This window comes from Bipolaris maydis (assembly GCF_028858645.1).
Source record: "Bipolaris maydis strain C4 unplaced genomic scaffold PSV08scaffold_13, whole genome shotgun sequence".
In the NCBI taxonomy this organism is placed as follows: Eukaryota; Fungi; Ascomycota; class Dothideomycetes; order Pleosporales; family Pleosporaceae; genus Bipolaris; species Bipolaris maydis.
The window spans coordinates 1,331,588-1,351,597 of NW_027093869.1; the positions used below are offsets into that span (position 1 = coordinate 1,331,588).

Here is a 20,010-nt window from a genome sequence, read left to right on the forward strand (position 1 = left end):
TATGATGCAGAGACGTATACGGATGCTTCTGAACTATATATGTATGTACATACTAACTGAAGACATGGAAATGATCGTGAACTCCGGGCCATACAGAGTCCATGTTATGAGCTCATAGTATCTTCTATACTTCGTGGCAGCCCACTTGTCAAGTGCTTGATGGTTGAGCAGTCGCAGAACAAACTCCTCGGCACTGGTACCGATGTTGGCAATTCCTTCCGCAACATTTGTTACAGCTTGGAAATAACGAATGAATCCATACCAATTTCATTCAATTTGCTTTTCTCTTCAATATCGCGTTGGTCGACATCTAGGATTTTTGAAAGAAATTCGCGGATTTTGGCTGTAACGTAAGCTCTGAGCTCGGATCCTGTCAATCATTGTAGATTAAACAATGGTCCCTTCGATGGCCCTGTAGCTAATACGCGGCGTAGTACAACTTCGCGAATGAGATCAATTGGCACTGGTTCGTCAGCGTCGGGTATTTGTAGCCGAGTGACTACTGCGTGGTCAGTGTTGACGCCGGAGAGGCGTTGCCACACTTCGAAGGCTTCTGCCGATGTGATGTCTCCCATGCCTGCAGCCTGTAGCTCGGAATTCACAATGGTGGTGTTTGATGCTAGACCCAGCCCACGCCAGACTGTTCACAGGATGGAAATACTGTTGCAGCCTTGGGACAGCCGATATTCAGCTAGCCCATCAAGAAACGCGTTCGATGCAGCGTACGCAAAATGACTTAGCGTCCCAATAATTCCACTGATAGATGACAAAACAAGCCAGAAATCAAGGGTGCCAGGTGGGAAAACTTCGTGCAGAGCGAGAGCGCCTGCAATCTTGGGCGCCATCACGCTTGCGTAGCTCTCGGCATTGGTATCCTTGATATATCCAAACCCCGGTACAGCCGCAGCATGGATAACACCCAGCACGGGAAGAGGGGAGAGACGCTTAATAGCGTCTGTGAGCTTGTGAGATGCGCTGCGAGAACTCATGTTCAGCTGCAGGGTGTGTATTTCCACTCCCCTCATCTTCAGTTGCTGGATACGTTCCAGCACCACAGCCAATGGTCTTGATGCGGTCGACCATTTATGTCGAGGTGGAAGCATGCGGCGCAATACAACAATGATACTGCGCGCCCCTTTCTCGACTAGGAACTCGAGTATCTCCAGCCCAAGATCCCCCCAGCCCACCGGTGACAACATAAGTCCCGCCGGGTTGAGGTAAAAGACTAGTAGGGCGATGGGCGGACTTGGTGTCCACAGGGAGCGATTCCATCTGTGCTACGCGTGGCGTGTTGTCTTGTGTTCGAACGACAGTTTGTTCTTGCACACGTTGGACAGCAAAGAGAGGGAATGCTGTCCCTTCATGATCGATTAAGCCGCCCCAGATATCAGAGTGTTCGGAAGTCGCTACGCGCGAGAACCGGTACAAGGAGTGATAGGGAACCCGACCGAGGCGTTGGGTCTTGTGCAAATCACTCAATAGCACGAACACCTTTGTTGTGCTTCCAACGTGCACGAGTGTAGATAATATGTTTGCTGCATCGTACACAGCGGCGTGCGCTATTCTAGTAGCATCTTGGGTCCCCATCACCCTTTCCGGGACGTAGAGGACGACAGCATTACTTCTCACTAGGATGTCAGTTATTCTTAGATCTGTCAATCTCCTCACAGACGATATGTGGAGAAGTTTGTGCGTCTTAGGCTCTAGATCCTGGATGTAACTGGTCAAATGTAAGCCGTCGGTAACAATCAGAATTACATTATCCAAGAGCCGCGGCGTTTCGTGGACAGCTGGACGACGCCACACCAACTGATGCAGAAGCGTATCTATGTCAGGACCGGTATGGCTCTCTGACTCGATGTCGTTACATTGCATGCCCTCGAGTCTACATAGCCGCGTGCCATTAACATTCATATATCGACATCGACACTCTGGGGGTTCTTTCACCGATTTTTACTCAATCAACAAGTATCCAATGTTTGGCGGGTTGTCTTTCGAAACAAAGACCGCCTTGTCAATGCCACTGATGATGCGCATCACAGTGGACTTTGAAAGAATGCATGAGCTAATGGACGCGTCTACGTCAATCATGGGTGCCCAGCTCTGAGCATGCTAAGGCAGCGTGTCGATATCACTCTGCATGTCAACATGGACGAGCATCTCTTTGTGATTGCCAAGATGCTCGAGGACGGATCACGGAAACGCCATAGAGGACACACCTATACTGCTGAGGTAATCTTTTGTAAAGTGGTTCGGAAAGTGAGTTACCATTCGCTTTCGGATATCAGCAATAGATTGTGGGTGTTGGTTGGGTGCCAAATCACACGGGACAACCTTCGTAGTATAGTGCTCGATCTATGCGTGCTTCCGCCCACTTTTACCGGATTCTTGTTCGGACGCCTGCATACGGGATGATATCCAAGCTGCACCACCCCGTAGGACAACCTGTAGCTCACGTGTCTCTTCTGTGATAAATATGGGTACACGCAGCTTCAGGTCACTGACGCAGCGTCAGGTCACTGATGCAGCGTGTACTTGCTGCGTCTCGAAGACTGTTGCAATAAACAGCTGCAGGCACTAACTCTATAGCACCAAGCCTATGGGTAAGAGGATAAGGTTTTGTTGATTCGTTCAGAGTTGTAGTCCAGACACATGTGTCGCTGCAAGCAACTGGACACAGGGCCTGGGGCCGAAAGATGGAATCTTCCGATACGGTTTGTGGATCCACAGTGTGTTGGGAAGTCTGTTCCACCATGGGCCGTCGCCGAGCTGGGCACTGAAATCAACATGTGCACCCAAGGTGTACAGCCGTGAGATAGCCTGTGCAATGCTGCGATCAGATGGCTCGTCGAAAGACATGACACCAAAAGTAGCATGCTCGCCTAGACACCGTGCTTCCAAAATTTCTTTGATCGACTGCGAAACGATGGGATGGGTTGATGCTTCAAGGAAGACGCGGAAGCCATGCTCCACGGCGGCATCTACCGCATTGGTTAGGTACACAGGAGCCACCTTGTTGTGGGTCCAGTAGCTCACGTCTCGCAGTACCTCTGTCTTAGGATCAGAGTCCGAAGTTGAATATTGTGGCACGATACGTGATCGAGCTCAAAAGATCAGAGGGGGACCCGCAATCGAGTAGATAGAACCAAGCTGAAAAGTAATCACTGTGAAAGGATTGATTGAAGAAGGTGCCTATCTACATACGAAAGAATATCGCAATATATACTACGGGCTAGCCACGTGATACTACACCACAATATATAGGTAAGATACTGGGTCTGGGTTGTAGAACGTGCTACAAGCTTCCCTGTAGATCATGAGCGAGCCGCTTGAGCAAGGGTGAGTGAAATGCGATATCTGTCTCAACTCTCCAAGTCTTGATACCTTGATCTTTCAATTGACGCAGATATTCTTCAAATTCTCCCTTTATGCCGCTCACTACGCACGTCGAGGGAGATGACTTGATAGTAGCGACGATATTTTTCCCTTCCACCAAGCTGCGCAGCGACTTCTTCAAATGGTAGATCTGCTAACACCATAGCGCCGCAGCCTTGAAACCGCATATATAGATTGGCTCATCGCAAAACAATGATCGCGCCCTTTCACTAGTCAGACAGCCCGCAACTACCGCACCTAAGATTTCACCGACTGAATGCCCAATGACAGCTTGAGGAGCGACACCTTCTGCTTGGAGGACGAAGGCCAGTCCGATCTGTACCGCGTACGTAAGCATTTGAATCTTGTCCAGACCCCCAAGTTCGCCCTGTTGCAAGGCCTCAATGGTGGAGAAGACTGCTTCTCTCAGGAACATTACTTCCATTTCGGAAAGTTTGTTGCGAAAGACGAGGTTGAGAAGCAACTGCTGACCCATATTGGGCCACTGAGCTCCGTGACCTGAGAATACCCATACGACTCCTTTTAGAGCTGCGCTCCTAATGACACGGTTGCTGATGGTTCTTGCATTCGGATTACCAGTTGCGTAGCTGCGCAGACTTCGAATAGCACACTCATGGCTCGAGACTTCAACGGATAGTCTATGATCATAGGCTATCCGGCGCTAAGTCAGTGTCCATGCTACTGTGATCATGTTCTCGGACGCGCCTTGAGCGGACAGCCAATGTGCCAGTGAAGCCGCATAGATAGGCAAACGATCTCTCTGTCTCGCTGACAGGGTCACCGTAACAGGCTTCTTATTACGAGATTCGGATTTGTGCATCGGCTTTGGTGGCGCCTGCTCGATGATGGCGTGGCAGACAGACCCCCCGTAGCTGTGCGAGCACACTGCCGCTCGCCACACGCCATTTTCAGGCCATATCTTTCCTTCGCGTAGGACTTTCAGACCGCTAGAATCCCAGTCGATGTTAGTATTGAAATTTTCCAAGAGCCTCTGGGGTGGGATAATTCCTCTTTGCACACTAAGAACGGTTTTAACAATGTTGATAGCGCCAGCTGCCGTTTCAAGGTGACCAACGTTGGGTTTGATGGAGCCAAGATAGCAGGGGTTCTCTGGAGACCTCACTGGTCCATACACCCCGGCCATTGCTTTGATCTCTACAGGGTCTCCGAGCGGTGTGGATGTAGCATGAGCCTCGATGTAGTCTACTGTACATGGATCGATATTACCAGCGCGACAGAGGGCCTGTCTAGCCACGTCTACTTGCGCTGCACCATTCGGTGCCATGATACCCCTCGTCTTGCCATCTTAGGCAGAAGCAGAGCTCTTCAGCATAGCCAGGATGTGATCATTGTCTTCCTGTGCAGCGCTTAGCCGTTTGAGGATGATGATGCCCCACTCCTCACCACGCGCGTATCCACTGGCGGCGGCGTTAAAGGATCGACACACACTATCCGCCTTTAGCGCGCCAGCTTTCTGTAGCATACACGTGATCTCAGGAGTACAAATGACGTTAACGCCGCTACAGATTGCCAAAGTGCTCTCTCCCGAGACAATAGCCCCGCGGGCGAGATGGAGAGCGACAAGCGAACTCGCACAGGCTGCATCTACTGCTCTGCTTGGACCTCTTAAGTCAGGATGGTACGAAATCCTATTGGAGATGCCATGGTGTGCCGTACCAATCCCACTCCATGCCTCTATGGCCTGTAGATCTTCCATGAGCATACGGGAATAATCATTTGGGTCTTATGTATACGGCAGTATCACTTCCAGCGAGCCTGTCAGGCCGAATGCCCGCGTTTTGTAAGCCTTCGTACGTAAGCTCGAGACTAGGCCTTTGATGAGGATCCATGTGTTCTGCCTCTCGAGGTGAAATGCCGAAGAAAGCCGCGTCAAAGCCTTCAAGGTCATCGAGGAAGTATCCCTTCCGCGTGACGCTGTCAAAGATGTTTCCTTCGAGCATACTCCGCTGTCGCCAAGGTTCCCATCGACGTGGTGGAATCTCACTAGACGCATGTTTCTTTTGCAATAGAAAGTCCCAAAGCGAGTCTAAACTGTCGATTCTCCCGGCCGTCCGGCATGATAGACCAACGATGGCGGCATCGTTTAAGAAGGTAAGGAGGTATATTGTGGAAGTTAGTGGCTATGGAGCTGTACCACGAGAGATCAGACATACCATGTCTCAGAGTTTTAGGAATGCTGGAACAGGTAATTCGAACGTAATTCCCAACTGAGTAAAAGAGAATTCTGGCAAGCTTGTATCACATATGAGAAACCTGCCCCTAGCAAATGAGAACTGAATTCCCTGAAGCCCCGATCAGCCAGAACTCTATCAGAAACATGCACAATAGCTTTGCATAGGCTATGTCTTATTCTTAACGTCATATAGTCATCCAAACATGTAGGCACTACTCGGACTACGTTCGCCTCTACATGAGAAAAAATCAGTATTCTGCTTACAAAGCAAAACAATTTCTTTATCCATATAATCTTAAGAGTTTGGTGAGCTCTTTCATTTTGGCAACGTCTCGAAACTTGGAATGATGATCGTTAATTTCTCACACATTTGTGAGAGCACATCCCATGTCAGCGGTTTGCGATGCTACTCCTTGTTCACAAAAGACTTGTTTCTTAATAATTGTTATATCATGATTTCCCTATAAAACCTAAGCTCTGTTTGCAAAGAACAGTAAAGTGAAAGATTTTTCAGTCGTCACGTCCTTTTTTTCACCGCTATCTTACCTCTACCATTTCGAAATGGCATCGAAAGTTTCTCTAAAGGATTTCAGTATGAGAATGGCCGAATTCGATGAAACGTCCGATAATATGCGCGACGGAATGAACAAATACCCAAAGTCATTCAGCAAGTTCGTGAGGTCACTTAGTGAAAACGAAAGAATAGGATTTCTGGGTAAACTTCCAAGGCCATTGTTGCTGGATTCATTCGATAAATTGGAACCCAAAGACTTGGGAGCGTACTTGTTGAGCCTCAATCAGGTGGACGCAGCCGCACAGTTGGTCACACTACCCGAAGAAAAGCGGGAGTTGATGCTTGCATTATTACGGAAAACCCCAGAGTGCGATATTCCACGGATCGTAAAATATCTAGAAGGACTATCTCATGTGAAGAAGAATGCAACAGACTCTAAAGGGCGTCAGATGCCGGTAGACATGGGGGGTTTGAGGCTGGAAAATAATACAACTACAACTGATTTTGTACCTGCACCCAAAAGCCACCGCCCACTGGACGTAAAAAGTCTGCAGAGTCAATTCGAGGGAAATAAAGTAATAGAAAAAGCGAAGAGAGGCGACGTCAAGACTCCTCCCAATGAAAAAAGCGAGGAGTACATTGCGGAGAGCAGCGACGGCGAGGACAGTGAGGACAGCGAGGACAGTGAGGACAGCGAGGACAGTGAGGACGGCGAGGACAGTGAGGACAGCGACGACAGCGATTACAGCGGTGACAGCGATGACAGCGATGACAACGACTAGAATAGGAATAGGGAAATGAAAGGTTACCGACAATTATCAAGAAGCGAAACAAATTTTTAGGATGATCGCAATATGATGATGCTTAGCTTCTGTTATATGAAGTTCCTTTGTTGCGTATGGATGGATTTTTCTTGATTAAAATATAACTTAACGTCCCTTCCTGTAATGATGATGAACAACCTTGTGGGTCGAGAACAACCGATGAGATCAAGCGCTATGTCGGAAAGTCTAAGTTATCATCCTTGCAGTCTGACCGCTGTTCTCGGCCCCCAGGATCGATAGACGATGCTTTGTGGTAACTAACTAACTAGTTAATTAGTTGACTAAAGTCCCTCTCTGTATAGAATGCAAAACCCGGTGGGCCGGAACTAGTTAACTAACTAGTTAACCAATGAGAGTGTGAGCTCAGCAGTCATCCCCGCGGGATGCTGGATTTCATTGACTTATTCCGGCTCACCAGGTTTTCAGGCACACAGGGAAGGATGTTATAAACCTTCTCTGTGGCTGGAGTGATTGATGAAATCCTCAATACGAATTTAGCACAACAAGCCCAACTTTGTCACCTGAAATGTATTCAGGTGACCATTCACTTCTTCAATCAAGTGACATCTTCATCCGGTACTTTCTATCAGTCTTTGGTCTTTGTTCTTTGTTCTATCCTCAGCAAAACGCGGGGAACTCGATGACAGCACACTGCTGCCGACATTCCTTGCCCAAGATCCCGCAAGGATGCAAGCGGCCATGAATATGATTGCTGATGGGACTATCAATCTCACGCACTTCTTCCATGAACATCCATATCAAACGGTGATCGACCCAGCAACTGGCAAACAGAATCCACAGCTCGTTTCTTTCCTAGATGATCTCATACAGGCCTACGGAGGTAGCTTTCCCAACCTTTCTCGGTTTGCGGAGGGCCAATCCAGAAACTTGCAGCAACCAGAGGAGAAATTAGTAGGAGATTTTGAAATCCTTGGTGCCGTGCTTTCTGCATGTCGCAGCGATAGAGCGGATGTACAGATCAGAGAATCAGCAAATGATGCGGAGATTATTGCAAAGGTTTGGGGCGCTTTTGCGCAACGATTGAAGAATGTCTCATCTATGCAGCATACCGAAGCCGTGGTCAGGACCTTTCTGGGAGGTTTGGACATACTCGAAAAACTACCTGCATCGAAGACAAGAGCGGCAAGCGCTTCAGACCTTGCGTGCTTAGTCCACGTTCTTGACACCAAAGAGCATGTTAAAGCTTTTAATCGCGCGATTGAAATTGGGATTTCCACACACGACGCCGAGTTGATCTACAAAGCAGTGCTATCGCTCCAACATCTCAATCGAGACTGCATTCGGCGCTGCGCATTATACTTGATGAAAAAGGCTCGTAGAGGGAAATCGCTGGAAATCTTTCATGCTGTGCCAGACGCTATTGGCAAGGCGATAGGTTATCCTGCGATAGTTGTGAAAGAGTGGTACGACCATGGCGGGGTTTATACAGACCCGATCACCTGGGCAGAGCGGGAAATTGGACCACCTCAGAAATCAGAATAGGTGATATCCTCTTTTGAGTATTAATCTGAGCATCTCTGGTCGGTAGAAAAAGATGGATGGAATGTACCGCTTTTATTTTTTCGGACAGGGTGACTCATACACAGATAGCTGCGCAACAATTTTAACTGCTCCACCTTTCGTGCATGGGTTAGCCCTAGATGTTCGCTGCAGAACAGGCGATGCGATTGTTTGTGTTCTTCATACTAATTGAATAGGTTCAGCACGATATCCAGATGCAGTTTGCCATAAAGAAGCTAGCGTTCTGACTAGTACTGTAACTAATCTACCTGTAACTAGTTGTGCTAGTCTAAATGCAGCGCCAAGCATAGTGCCCTTCTCGAACCATCTATAGACAAAGATCTATTTTTAGTACAGGGACGTGAAGGTGCAATGCCGCCAGAAGTTGCTCATCGCGTCTTCTGTTGCCATCACGATCGTACAGATGGACCCGGCTAGTAAGGCAATTGCAGAACTTCTCCCGAATGACAGCAGAACATGGGCTGCCCGAGCCGATTCCAGTGGTATTGCCCTTACCACGCTATACAATCGATACAAAGGGCGGCCCTCAAAGGAAGAGGTGGCCCAACGCCAGCTGTACCTCAGCGTAGAAGAGGAGAAAGTCCTGGTCGCGTTCCTGTTGCTGATGTCTAGTTTCGGACAACCAGTCCGCATCAAATACATAGCAATGCTAGCCTTCAGTATAGCCCGACGCCGATCCCCTGCGAGTAGACCCAGCAAGCCGCCCGGTAAGAACTGGGCTCAAGCCTTCGGGAAACGCCATCCTGAACTGAAAGCGAAACGAGTCAGGTCGATAGATTGGAGACGTCACGAGATACATATATACGACAAGGTCACGGAGTGGTTTGAAGTAATAGGCAAGGTGCTACAGGATCCTGCTATCCGGCCAGAGAATGTATACAACATGGATGAGACAGGGGTCATGCTAAGCATACTGGGCTCTGTCAAGGTTCTTGTAGGTAAGGATGATCAACGAGGATATAGGGGCGCTGGTGTTAAGCGGACAATGGTTACCGCCATAGAGTGCATCAGTGCTGATGGTAGGTCATTGCACCCTCTCATCATCTGGCCAGCTGCGACCCACCGAAGTAACTGGACCACCCATCCGACCCCTGGCTGGCACTACGGATTCTCCGAGAACGGGTATAATGACTCTAAGATTAGCTTAGAGTGGCTTACGCGTGTATTCGATCCCCAGACCAAAGAAATCGCCAACGGCAAACCACGAGTACTAATATCTGATGGTTTTGGCAGCCACGAAACGCATGAGATCCTGGAGTTTTGCTTCGCCAATGACATCACCCTCTGCCGACTGCCCTCCCACACTTCTCACAAGCTCCAGCCATGTGATGTTTCTGTTTTTGCACCCTTAAAGACAGCCTACCGCGACCAAGTCGAACGGTTGAATCGAGGTGGTATAGACACCATCGGCAAAGAGCACTTCACGTACCTTTACAAACCAGCCAGAGATAGAGCCATAACGAAAAGGAACATTCTAGCCGGATGGGCGGCTGTTGGCTTGTTCCCTTTCAACCCGCAGAGGGTGCTTCGTGATATGCCGAAGCCGCCCGCGGAGCATAACGATACTAGCGAAGATATAGCACCAACGTCCTATCCAGCGGCCGAGGCTCTGCACACACCTGTAACGCCTGTGACAGTAGAGGGTTTGACGTGGTTGACCGAACTAATCAAACAGGATACCTGTGCCGCTGCATCTGACGAGGCTAGCAGACAGCGCCTGCAGAGGCGTGTGCAGAAGCTCGCAAGCGCGGCCAAAATATCCTTTGCTAGACAAAGCCTGCTTCAGGACCATAACCGACTTTTGTATGCCATCAACAACGAAGCGAAGGTGCGACGATCCACACGGTCGTTGGTTATAGGCAAGGCGAAGGTGATGAAGTGGGAGGATCTGGATAAAGCGCGTGCGGCACGCGCAGCGAGAGATAAGGCTGCCGCGGAGAAAGGCAAGGGCAAACGTGGTCGCAAGCGCAAGGTGTCGGCGCGAGAAGCAGATAGCAACACCGAGGGAGAAATCGAGAACGAGGCCGATGCGCAAGAGGCGGGCTCTTCGGTGCCTACATTGACGGTCAGAAAGAAGGCGAAGAGGAGCCGTGTCCAGCAGTTGCGGCAGGAGCCAGAGCCGGGATCGGAGCCCTGGAAGGCACCAGTGGCGCCCATGTATTAGGGAGGCAATACAGTGTTATTCGTGTGATCTTCGTAACCTGCTCGAAAGTTATCTTGCTATGACACGGTTTGCAGTGGGATGACGATATTCTGATGACTAGGGCGGTCAGCACGCTGATGATCGTTGGCGAATGACAAGCGCAACTGGTCAAGTAAGCTAACTAACTGTAATCAGTTAGTAAATCACGATGGATGATTATGTCAGGGATGAGAAATCATCTTTGACCTTCCAGAAGTGGTGTTAGCGTTGAACCGAGGTACCACCTAGGATGGCAAACTTTCAAAATCTTACGCGCCACAGCAACTATAGAGCTAAATACGACTCTATCGCTTGAGAGTTGCACTATTGAGGTTATTCAGGATACCTGTTCTTGGTTTTAGAGCTACGGCAACCTTGCAGTGTTGCTTGATCGGGGCGCGCTGTTTGAGCGTTAGACGAGGCATTCCCTGCACGAAGCGTATTAGCGACCACACCACTGTAATTTATTGCTAAAAACTATATGCAAATGCTTGTATGAAGTTCAGCTATGTTATCTACGAAGCCTATAGATATATCTTGTGTGTGCAAATAGTAATATCCTTTCGAAGTCGAGGTACCTCGCTTATTTTCCCGTGCAGGGGTTTTTCCTGGTCTAAGGGATGGATGTTAGCAAAGTTGTTATCGAGAGTAAAAAATCTGCCCTTTTATCCAAAAGCTGTGATATTCTGCACAGGCTATGAAGGCTGCACCAAAAATACTTGCTACACCAGCACGCTTTGCGCATCCATGATTGCAGGTCGACATACTACATCCTACACTAACTATCAGACATGACTGCCATAGTTCAACCTGTGCTCGTATCATAGGCATACCTTGAAGGATTTTTTGCCGAACCATTTCTTCAATATTACAGTAATTCTAGCTGCTATAAGTTATGTATCAGTGATGATGGTTGAGAGACTTGCTCACCAGATCTAGTGTGTGCGGCATCGGGGTAGTTTGATCGGCTAGTGCCTAAATATTGCGGGATGGTGGCGTAGCTAGTAAACTAACCAGTTGCTTCCGGGCAACGCACTTGGTGGGGCCAACGAAGCATGCGCAAGTCGCCGTCAATGCCTCTAGACCCCAGCCATTGCGCACGATATGTAGCCCCAGCCACAGACATAGACACATCCGAGCACGCTATTGCAGCCGCCTCATGCCAAGAGTAGCTAAAGCTCAGTGTCTTGGAGAGATTATCCCAGTGATGATGTCCTCCGTGGGAGAAAACTGCTGGAATGCACATCCTTTACCATAAGTTAACCTTCAAAGCCTGCGGTCTCTATTTTTAGGCACTGGGCTTCCTATCCGCCGCCCCAAATGCCCTGCCAACATACATCTTAGTAAGTAAACAGGGGGTGGCCAGGGAGTGGGCACTATTCGAAAAAGCTGACAGCATCTGATACTGCGCAGCGCTAGCGCATCTGTATGTAGGTGCGCGAACTGAAGCCGATTTTGGTCAGCACCGTATGTAAGCACATTATGGTCGTGGTTCGACTGACAAGCTAGGGTGTTTTTAGCTGCTAAGATGCTTGACAGCTTTTGCTGCTGAACACGGTGAATATCATTAGTCGTGTAAGCATAGCAATGTATTCAGGTAGTCAAGCACATCAGTCATAGATAATCTGGAAATCATCATCGCACATAGTCATCTTCTTCCCTACATCAGCTGATTGTCGCGATACTTACTCAAGAGTATGTTGCTGACTTCTAAATGCTGATCGCATCTGTGACAATGATGGTACTGTATAGCGCTGGCTACACTAATTATTTAAATATATATTAGCTTGCACTTTACGACTGGAGCGAAGCATAATTTATATCCCAAAGATCAGAAAAATATCACAATGCACAGCCAGCGAAGTTCGGAATACCCCAAGCCCAGGGCGTCCTCTTCGGGATATACACTGGTGCAGTTTGATGATAACAATTTCTTCATACTCGACAAGGAAGAACTCCAGGTTTTAGGGATAAAACCAGTATCTGGCCTCCCGAGCTTCAGTCCTGAGAATCATTCGATCGCTATTGAAAACTCAAAGCTGACAAATATTAAAGATCGTCAGTGTCAAATTTATGGCAGCAGAAGATGCGAAGTATATATCTTCCGGTTGAATGAGGAGAAGGACAAGAGATGGCTTTCAAAAACGAATTTCAAGAACAAACTAGGCAAGAACCTAGAGAACAGAGACCGAACTATTGATTTTATGGAGGAAGCATCTACTGTGACATATGCAGAATACATGAAGGACAGAGAAGGAAGCTATGATAGCAATGGGGACACGGAAATGGCTGATTATAGTAACGTTGTAGAAAGTGTAGAGGTGCCGAGTTTTCCTAACACAGGACATACATTTCAGAGTTCAATACCAACTTCTGGTCAGATTACATCCGGGAAAGAGAATACATCTAGGAATAGTAGTCCGTCTACAGCGCGCTGTGATTCGCCAGGAGTAAGCGGAGAAACTCCAGAACCACGAGACGGCGCCACCGTCATTTACGGCATTAATTGTAAGTTTGGAGCGAATTGTTTCAAAAAACGCGGTCTAGTCTACAAAAACGATGTATACGATTTTGAAGACATATATGATTGCCCTTCGAATCTAATGATTCCTGGGCAAAATGGAGGAATGGCCCCTAAGGTGGACGATGAGTTCGTTTCGCAACTGAAAATATCTCAGAGGAAGAACTTGAAAATCGTAGGATGTGCGGCCAAATGGCATGGAAGACCGAATAACAAAAAGATTGTCATAGTTGTGCTCGAAATTCAAAAAACGGATCCCCTTTGGAAGGAACTCAAACAGAAACGACGTGAATCAGGATACAGATACGAAGGCCCTCTTGTATGCAAACTCTCTACATACCGAAAGGTCTTCAAAGAAGGAGATATACCAACCCTACAAGATTGCTTAAATATGACACAATTTGCAGTAGATGCAACCGAAACGGAACTCTCTCTAGAGCAGAAAAAGCAGAATGAGCAACCGACATGGGCCAAACTGTCTGATCAATTCGAGAAGATTCAGGACATAATGGAAAAATTGCTGGAAAACACCCCAAGAAATAGTCTCACAAAAAACAAGCCGCTTCTGCTCTCAAAGTTATAGTGTTACATTTTTAAAGTTTTTTTAGGCATGGTTTTGAATCATTGGTTCGGCTTTCTTGCGATATGTTATGTTTTTTGCTTAAAATAGAAGTATTTTAATTTCGCATAGTCATCTCATAATCCGTTAGGTGATCTTACGTCCGTCCCGCTACTAACTATCCTTCCATGACGGACATCCCTGTGTGCCGCACATACATTATGCATGTTTTAACTAGGTCTCTAATTGCCTTGTTCATACGCCATCCCGCTAGCTTGATAGTAATTTCAGGAATGCCTCCGCTTATCAACTGAATGTTAATGGCTTCTCTAATCTGGCATTTCTCGTTACGTGGCATGCTACTCCAGCTAAGTTTCGGGCGCTCATCGCGCGTATTCCATAGACGACGTTTTTAGGGATGTACTCATCGCTTCACCAACATCCCTCTTTGCATGTAATTAACCGACCTTGAAACGTTTCCAACTACTCAGTCTCTGAATGGCCTGCCACCTTGGGCGCTTCCGCTACTGTCGCTCGGTCGAGTAGTTGGCTCATCTTGCCGAGCCAACGCATACGCTGGTCCCCTATAATCTTTGATTCCTGTCACTTGCTATCGCATCACAGATACAGCACGGTGAAACGAGTCAATGCATAGTCCCTAAATATGGCTTCAGTAAAAACACAGACATGATAGGTGCAGAAAGAAATGCATGATGGCCGTGGTTGAAGAGCGAGTGTGTTAGGCAGTGCACGAGTACCGTAGCGCCGGCCAATTAGTCAGTGTCATATGCTTGCAACACGTTTACGGCTTGGTGGATTAGCTAAAGGCTAATAATACATGATCGCCCACTAATATTGAAAACTGACTAAATAGTACAAGTGCTACCCTTACCTCAGGATACGCTGCAGTAGTGCGTAAACGTAGGCTCTTGGATTAAATTGTGTGGAAGTTCGCGTAACAGCGTACTGGCTGCAGCAACGCGCCGGCTTGTTTTGCTCATAAGCCCAACTGATCAGTAGCACTTTCTGACTACCCTATTCGTGTAACTATTCAATTAAGAGCAGAAGAGCAGATTTTGAATTTCATTATTTGCTAAGGTTCAGATCATAGCTGCACATAACGCAGATTTGGCCCGCAACTCTCGCTACTTGTGTATGCTTACACCGTAGTTGTCTCTAACTTTTCTCCGCATTGTAGTGATTTTGTTGCACCTTGGGAAACGCGCAATGGTCATCCAAGAACTTTTTTCTAGTGGTTGAGAGGTATTCGATTCTTCTTGTAATTTCACTGAAGCTATAATGTGTTCTTCATGGCACGGTGCTGGTTCCGGCGAGGGCGCGCCAGACCGTCTAGACCGACTTGCGTCGCTAGATCGACTTGCGTCGCTAGACCGACTTGCGTCGCTAGATCGACTTGCGTCGCTAGACCGACTTGCGTCGCTAGATCGACTTGCGTCGCTAGACCGACTTGCGTCGCTAGATCGACTTGCGTCGCTAGACCGACTTGCGTCGCTAGACTGACTTGCGTCGCTAGATCGTCTAGCCAAACGAGGAACTGAGTTAAGTCGACATAGCAACATGGTTACACACATATCTACAGCCAGAGTTGTCCAAGAGGATCGTCGAAGAGGATCTATAGATGGTGTGTGAGTAGTCGTCAGGAGATGTCTATGGGAATCTCCAATGAAAATCTGAGTATGTTGTGACACGGGGCTACCCTACTGGTTTAAGAGATGTCATTAACCGCTGTCTCTACATAAAACTATAAATAGTTTTGTCGTTGCTCAAAACTTAAATATAGATCTTCTCTGGTTGGGCGCCGTCAGCTGCTTATATTAGATTTCACTTTTTCTAGGTGGCACAGCGGGGAACACCGGGAACGACTGGGCCGCATGATAAAGAACTTTTTGATGTTTTTAAATTCTCTTCAACGCGCGGTATCAAGTAAACGCTGAAGACTATACAAGTGTGGAACATCCCATATCTCTTCAAAGCAGCCACTCTGATGCCTGGATGTGTCTATGACTGTCAACGCAGGCACGTCGATACAGGCACTGTTCTCGACTGCAGCTTTCGGAATGGCGCTCTTCTAGCCGCGGGAACTGTGTTTATGATACAAGGAATACTTTGGGCATCTCGCCTGATCGGCACCTACGCCAGAGAAGGTTCTCTGCCATGGGCCGGCTATAACCTTCAGGTCTGTTTATTGCCTAACATGCAGACACACAAGAGCTACCCTTGTACAGATCTACGGGGGTTACTTCCTAATAGTTATCATCCTCCTTCTCTATTGCTCATCATGTCGCGTTTGGCATACATTCGGCATCGACTATGCTTCTATATTCTCACATGGTCCAGACCACTGCCTTAACTGGAGACAAGCCGCCGAGGTTAGATCTGTATTTCTTAGAGAAAGTCCGAGCTAACAGTAAGCAGCTACCTTGCTGGAACTACTTCGTCCTTGGACTCACTTTGACCATAAACTTTTACTTCGTGAGAAGCGACAATTTCTTTCAATACTATCTAGCTGCACTTATTAGCATTTCTGTCTTGCTTTTTCTCACTCCATTCAGAATATGTTATCATACGAGTCGTATGGGCCTAATCAGATCTCTTGTGAGTAGTTCAAATACAAAGTGATGCCGAGTTGCACGATGTTAATTCATCCGAAGCGGTGTGTGCGCCTTGCCGGAATATATCGCGTTGAGTGGTGGGACGTCTACGTTGCAAATATGCTCTGTTCACTCACGTATAGCACTGGCGTGAGATCCACTCCAAGGATCCCTATAGCTGCATCTAATGTCTAACTACAGAACTTGTCATCGTTTTTCTGCCTTTACGCACTGAAGGGGACCGATCCTGGAAAATGCGACTCGTCTCATTCACGCATGCTGGGCTTCATGACCACACTTCCTAGTGGCATATGAATGTACAAGAAGCCCGGCCTCTCACCTCTCGGCGTTTTTCCGATCTGGAATCTTCGGAAGCATGGACAAAATGCCGCAATTGTGCTCTGCAGTGACGACATATCAGTGCAACACACAGCCAGCCAAATGCACATGGTCCATGCATGGGTCTTGTAGTGCCTCAGTATGTCTTTTCTACTTCTGCTTGCTGCAGTGCCGCTGGGACACAGCGTCAAAGCGTGCAGCAGATGCGGCTCCTAGTACTAAGGAGACAAGTGGGTATTGATAGACTAGTGGTCAACTTTCGAAATGAATGGCGACCTATACAATTGATTGATGAAGGTACACATTGATGACTATATTCACCATTCCCCACAAACTCAATCTTAAGCCGTATACAACCGTTTTCCAAAACATAAGGAACATTATAGCAGACAAGACAAAGACTTACAGGCAAATCGTAGTGGTGCTATGCAATTTACAAGGATTTTTTTACCATAAGAAAACTAAACGAGCAATCAATTACTAAACAACTTGGCTTTGGTTTCATTCGCCCTCACGCTTTCGAGTCTCGCCTGGAGACGCTTTACAAGCTGCGTTTCCTTCGGACCCAGGATGACACTTAACTCAAGGAGGCTCATCTTAGTATTTCTTCCCACACTTCCATCTCTTTTTAAGTGTGTCCAGTAATGCTCCCGAAGATTATCGCGCCTAGAGAAAGACCTGGGACACACTTTGCAGCAATGAAAATTCTCAGTAACATGTACAGTCGTGATGTGGCGTCGAAGGTGTCCCGAACGTCGAAATCTCTTTGCGCATAGACTTGGAGGCTCTTTCTTGTCCATGAGCGGACACTCATAGTACCTTGGCTCCACAGCTGTGTGAAAGGATTTTTTGATCGGACCCCACTTTCCAAGGTCCGTAAGATGAGAGTTTGCTTCATATCGCCGCCTTGTACCATCTGGAAACTCATTTGATAGTTTGAAAACGTCGAGACACGAGTATTCAGACTCTGAACAGCTATTCTTCTCACTGATGTCGATGCTGATTGCCATATTCTGTTGAGAGGGCGTAAATTCTCCAGCCTCAGTCACACAAGAGAGAACTGGTTCGTGATACGATATGCAACTTGGAGTAATTGGAGAGCAAAGCTGTAGCATGAAGTATCGTATGAGTTGCAGGAACGTCTCGTCGTAAGCTGTATGACTGTGGCAAGCCCGTGATAGCCTTCGCAAAGTACACGGAAGAAGATCGAAATCATTGGGTGTACAGAGATTTTCTCGGTGTTGTGTCAAAATCTCAGCTTTGCAGAGTGATTGAGCATGTTCAACGGCCGGCGAGTTGACGGAGAGATGCGTAAGCATATCAATAGACGATGGCGAGGGAAGGTCTTCAATATGGCTGGTAGATGAGCATGCGGACAGCGCGCTATCATCATTGTATCCCTCATGCATGCAAACATCGGGAATATCGTTAGAAATATCCGATAGTATTGTGGACACTGGCGGAAAGGCAGAGTGCTCCAGATATTCAGTTGAACCATGACCAGTTTCCAAGGAAGCAGTCCCGTAGGAGCTTCTTTCGTTATGACGTGTAGTTCCAGAGCTGGCACTACTATGTTCATGAGATGCGGAGGTTATACACAGAACACGTTGATGTTCCATTATGGCGCAGTAAGGCTAATGTTTTTAGTATTGAATGTGACTACTGGTTCAGTAAACGTACCATGTGCCAGATAAATCACGAGGCAACAATACTATGGTATGCAACCAAAGGCCTTTTGCGTTATGATATTAGCCTAGTATTGTGCTGGCAAAAGGACAAGTGTATATAGTGCGATAGCACAACGAACACATGTCATATGTGAAAATGCTGACATGAGGTGTTGCAGACGCACTCGAACTGGTTTTCAATCCAAGTCTTACGTTACCTCTTAAGACTGGATTTTGCCTCTAGGCGCAGCATAAGTAATCCGTATTGACACGAATGAGCCGACTGTATTTCACTTTCCACACACACACACAAAGTTTGACAAGCACGGTCTAATTCAGAGCTCCCTATTACAGAGATTTGACAACCTAGTGGTACATTGGACGTGTAATCCGATTGGTGCTAACTATTTAGTCTGTTATCCCGGAAAACGTAACTTACAAGCTTGAGTCATTGATGAAATCTGTCATTTTAACTCGTGGTCTGCTCTTAAATAGTGAGAAAGCTTATTTGGTCAATTAAGAAGATTCCAAACGATACCTAGCCCACTGCAACTAGACTGTACTATGTGCTTTTGCTGTTGAAGTCGCTCTTCGTCCTTGGCTCGTGCAGCAGCCCGAGCTAATGATGATGACGCAGCTAATCCAGCTACTGAAGCCATCATTAATGGACCATTCAAGGCTTTATCTTATCTACTAACGTAAGTTAGTTAACTACATTCCTTCATAACGGAACAACCGCCGTAACGGACAAAATTGCAGATACTCTGACCTGGTTTGTGCGTGATCGCCACACGGTCTGGTATTTAAACAGCTTTACGCTTGATCCCAAAGCACCTCTGTAATGTATAGAATGCTAGTTAACTATATAATATACCCAGCCTCGCCTAAGCACAAGCATCTAACTAACATCAACAGTTACCTATTCTAAACTTACTGTCAGCAGTTGAGTGTGTAGGAATTATTACGTGTTGTGATGTGTATCCTAACAGGGGCAATTTTAGATACAGCGTTAAGTATCACGGCTTTTCGATGAGAAAGCTAACTTTGAACATCTAACTAGTATTGAGATACCATATATCTGAGCACCGCATGCAATGATTTTAGCCTAGCACAACCTTCACGCCATCGTAGACTGTTACACCTACAGGAAATTAGGCTTCAACAAGCTTCTCTAACTGGTAGGATGACTTACTTCTACGCCAGGCATCCTTTGACCGAGGTGTAGTGATATACCGTATAGTGACGTTCTTGTCCTCTTCGGATCCATGTTTGACGGTCCAAGTACCATCAGAGTTCTCTTGGTAGCCAGAAGAGCGACTAAGAACAAGGAGATCTCGCAGATTACTGTCATGCAATTTGTAGGCATTCCTGACATTGTTAAATTAGTAAACTGGTTAAGGATTATCTGATTCATATGTACATAACACGTACTTGGGCCGGACGAGGAATGATGTAACGTCCATCTCTTCATGGCCGGACTCCCTGTGTACTGGGGCCGGCCAATCATCCGGTCTGGTTGAACGGTCCCCGCGCCTAAGGAGTTCCGTCACAGAGGTGTGGATTTTATTCTTCATAATGAGTTTGTGGCTTGCGAGCAAATCAAAGTAGTGAACGTTACAAAGTGGGCAGCGGTGTATTCATTAAAACTATAGAAACCGCG

General features: G+C 47.2%; 7 protein-coding genes across 7 annotated transcripts; 3 read left to right on the forward strand and 4 right to left on the reverse strand.

Moving 5' to 3' along the window:
• Positions 1-377: 377 nt before the first annotated feature.
• On the reverse strand, positions 378-1,875 carry PSV08DRAFT_186397 (KR domain-containing protein; the record flags this gene model as incomplete). The annotated part of the gene is made up of 3 exons (XM_014221607.1): positions 378-640; positions 662-1,144; positions 1,188-1,875. The coding sequence occupies 3 exons, from the start codon at positions 1,873-1,875 to the stop codon at positions 378-380; spliced, it is 1,434 nt and encodes a 477-aa protein (XP_014077082.1).
• Positions 1,876-2,631: 756 nt separating this feature from the next.
• On the reverse strand, positions 2,632-4,681 carry PSV08DRAFT_373794 (thiolase-like protein; the record flags this gene model as incomplete). The annotated part of the gene is made up of 4 exons (XM_066093273.1): positions 2,632-2,981; positions 3,385-3,526; positions 3,629-4,034; positions 4,098-4,681. 4 exons carry the CDS (start codon positions 4,679-4,681, stop codon positions 2,632-2,634), a joined length of 1,482 nt encoding a protein of 493 aa, XP_065948532.1.
• A 21-nt stretch (positions 4,682-4,702) lies between these two features.
• On the reverse strand, positions 4,703-5,357 carry PSV08DRAFT_355277 (thiolase-like protein; the record flags this gene model as incomplete). The annotated part of the gene is made up of 2 exons (XM_066092907.1): positions 4,703-5,098; positions 5,151-5,357. 2 exons carry the CDS (start codon positions 5,355-5,357, stop codon positions 4,703-4,705), a joined length of 603 nt encoding a protein of 200 aa, XP_065948533.1.
• A 794-nt stretch (positions 5,358-6,151) lies between these two features.
• On the forward strand, positions 6,152-6,886 carry PSV08DRAFT_373795 (uncharacterized protein; the record flags this gene model as incomplete). Its single annotated transcript, XM_066093274.1, has 1 exon — positions 6,152-6,886. The coding sequence occupies one exon, from the start codon at positions 6,152-6,154 to the stop codon at positions 6,884-6,886; it is 735 nt and encodes a 244-aa protein (XP_065948534.1).
• A 675-nt stretch (positions 6,887-7,561) lies between these two features.
• Positions 7,562-8,431, forward strand: PSV08DRAFT_186538 (uncharacterized protein; the record flags this gene model as incomplete). The annotated part of the gene is made up of 1 exon (XM_066091924.1): positions 7,562-8,431. A coding segment is annotated over one exon (870 nt), but the record flags the coding sequence as incomplete, so codon positions are not given.
• A 4,068-nt stretch (positions 8,432-12,499) lies between these two features.
• On the forward strand, positions 12,500-13,756 carry PSV08DRAFT_355281 (uncharacterized protein; the record flags this gene model as incomplete). The annotated part of the gene is made up of 1 exon (XM_066092908.1): positions 12,500-13,756. The coding sequence occupies one exon, from the start codon at positions 12,500-12,502 to the stop codon at positions 13,754-13,756; it is 1,257 nt and encodes a 418-aa protein (XP_065948536.1).
• Positions 13,757-17,156: 3,400 nt separating this feature from the next.
• On the reverse strand, positions 17,157-18,693 carry PSV08DRAFT_186703 (uncharacterized protein; the record flags this gene model as incomplete). Its single annotated transcript, XM_066091932.1, has 3 exons — positions 17,157-18,317; positions 18,564-18,590; positions 18,658-18,693. Coding segments are annotated over 3 exons (1,224 nt in total), but the record flags the coding sequence as incomplete, so codon positions are not given.
• Positions 18,694-20,010: the final 1,317 nt, after the last annotated feature.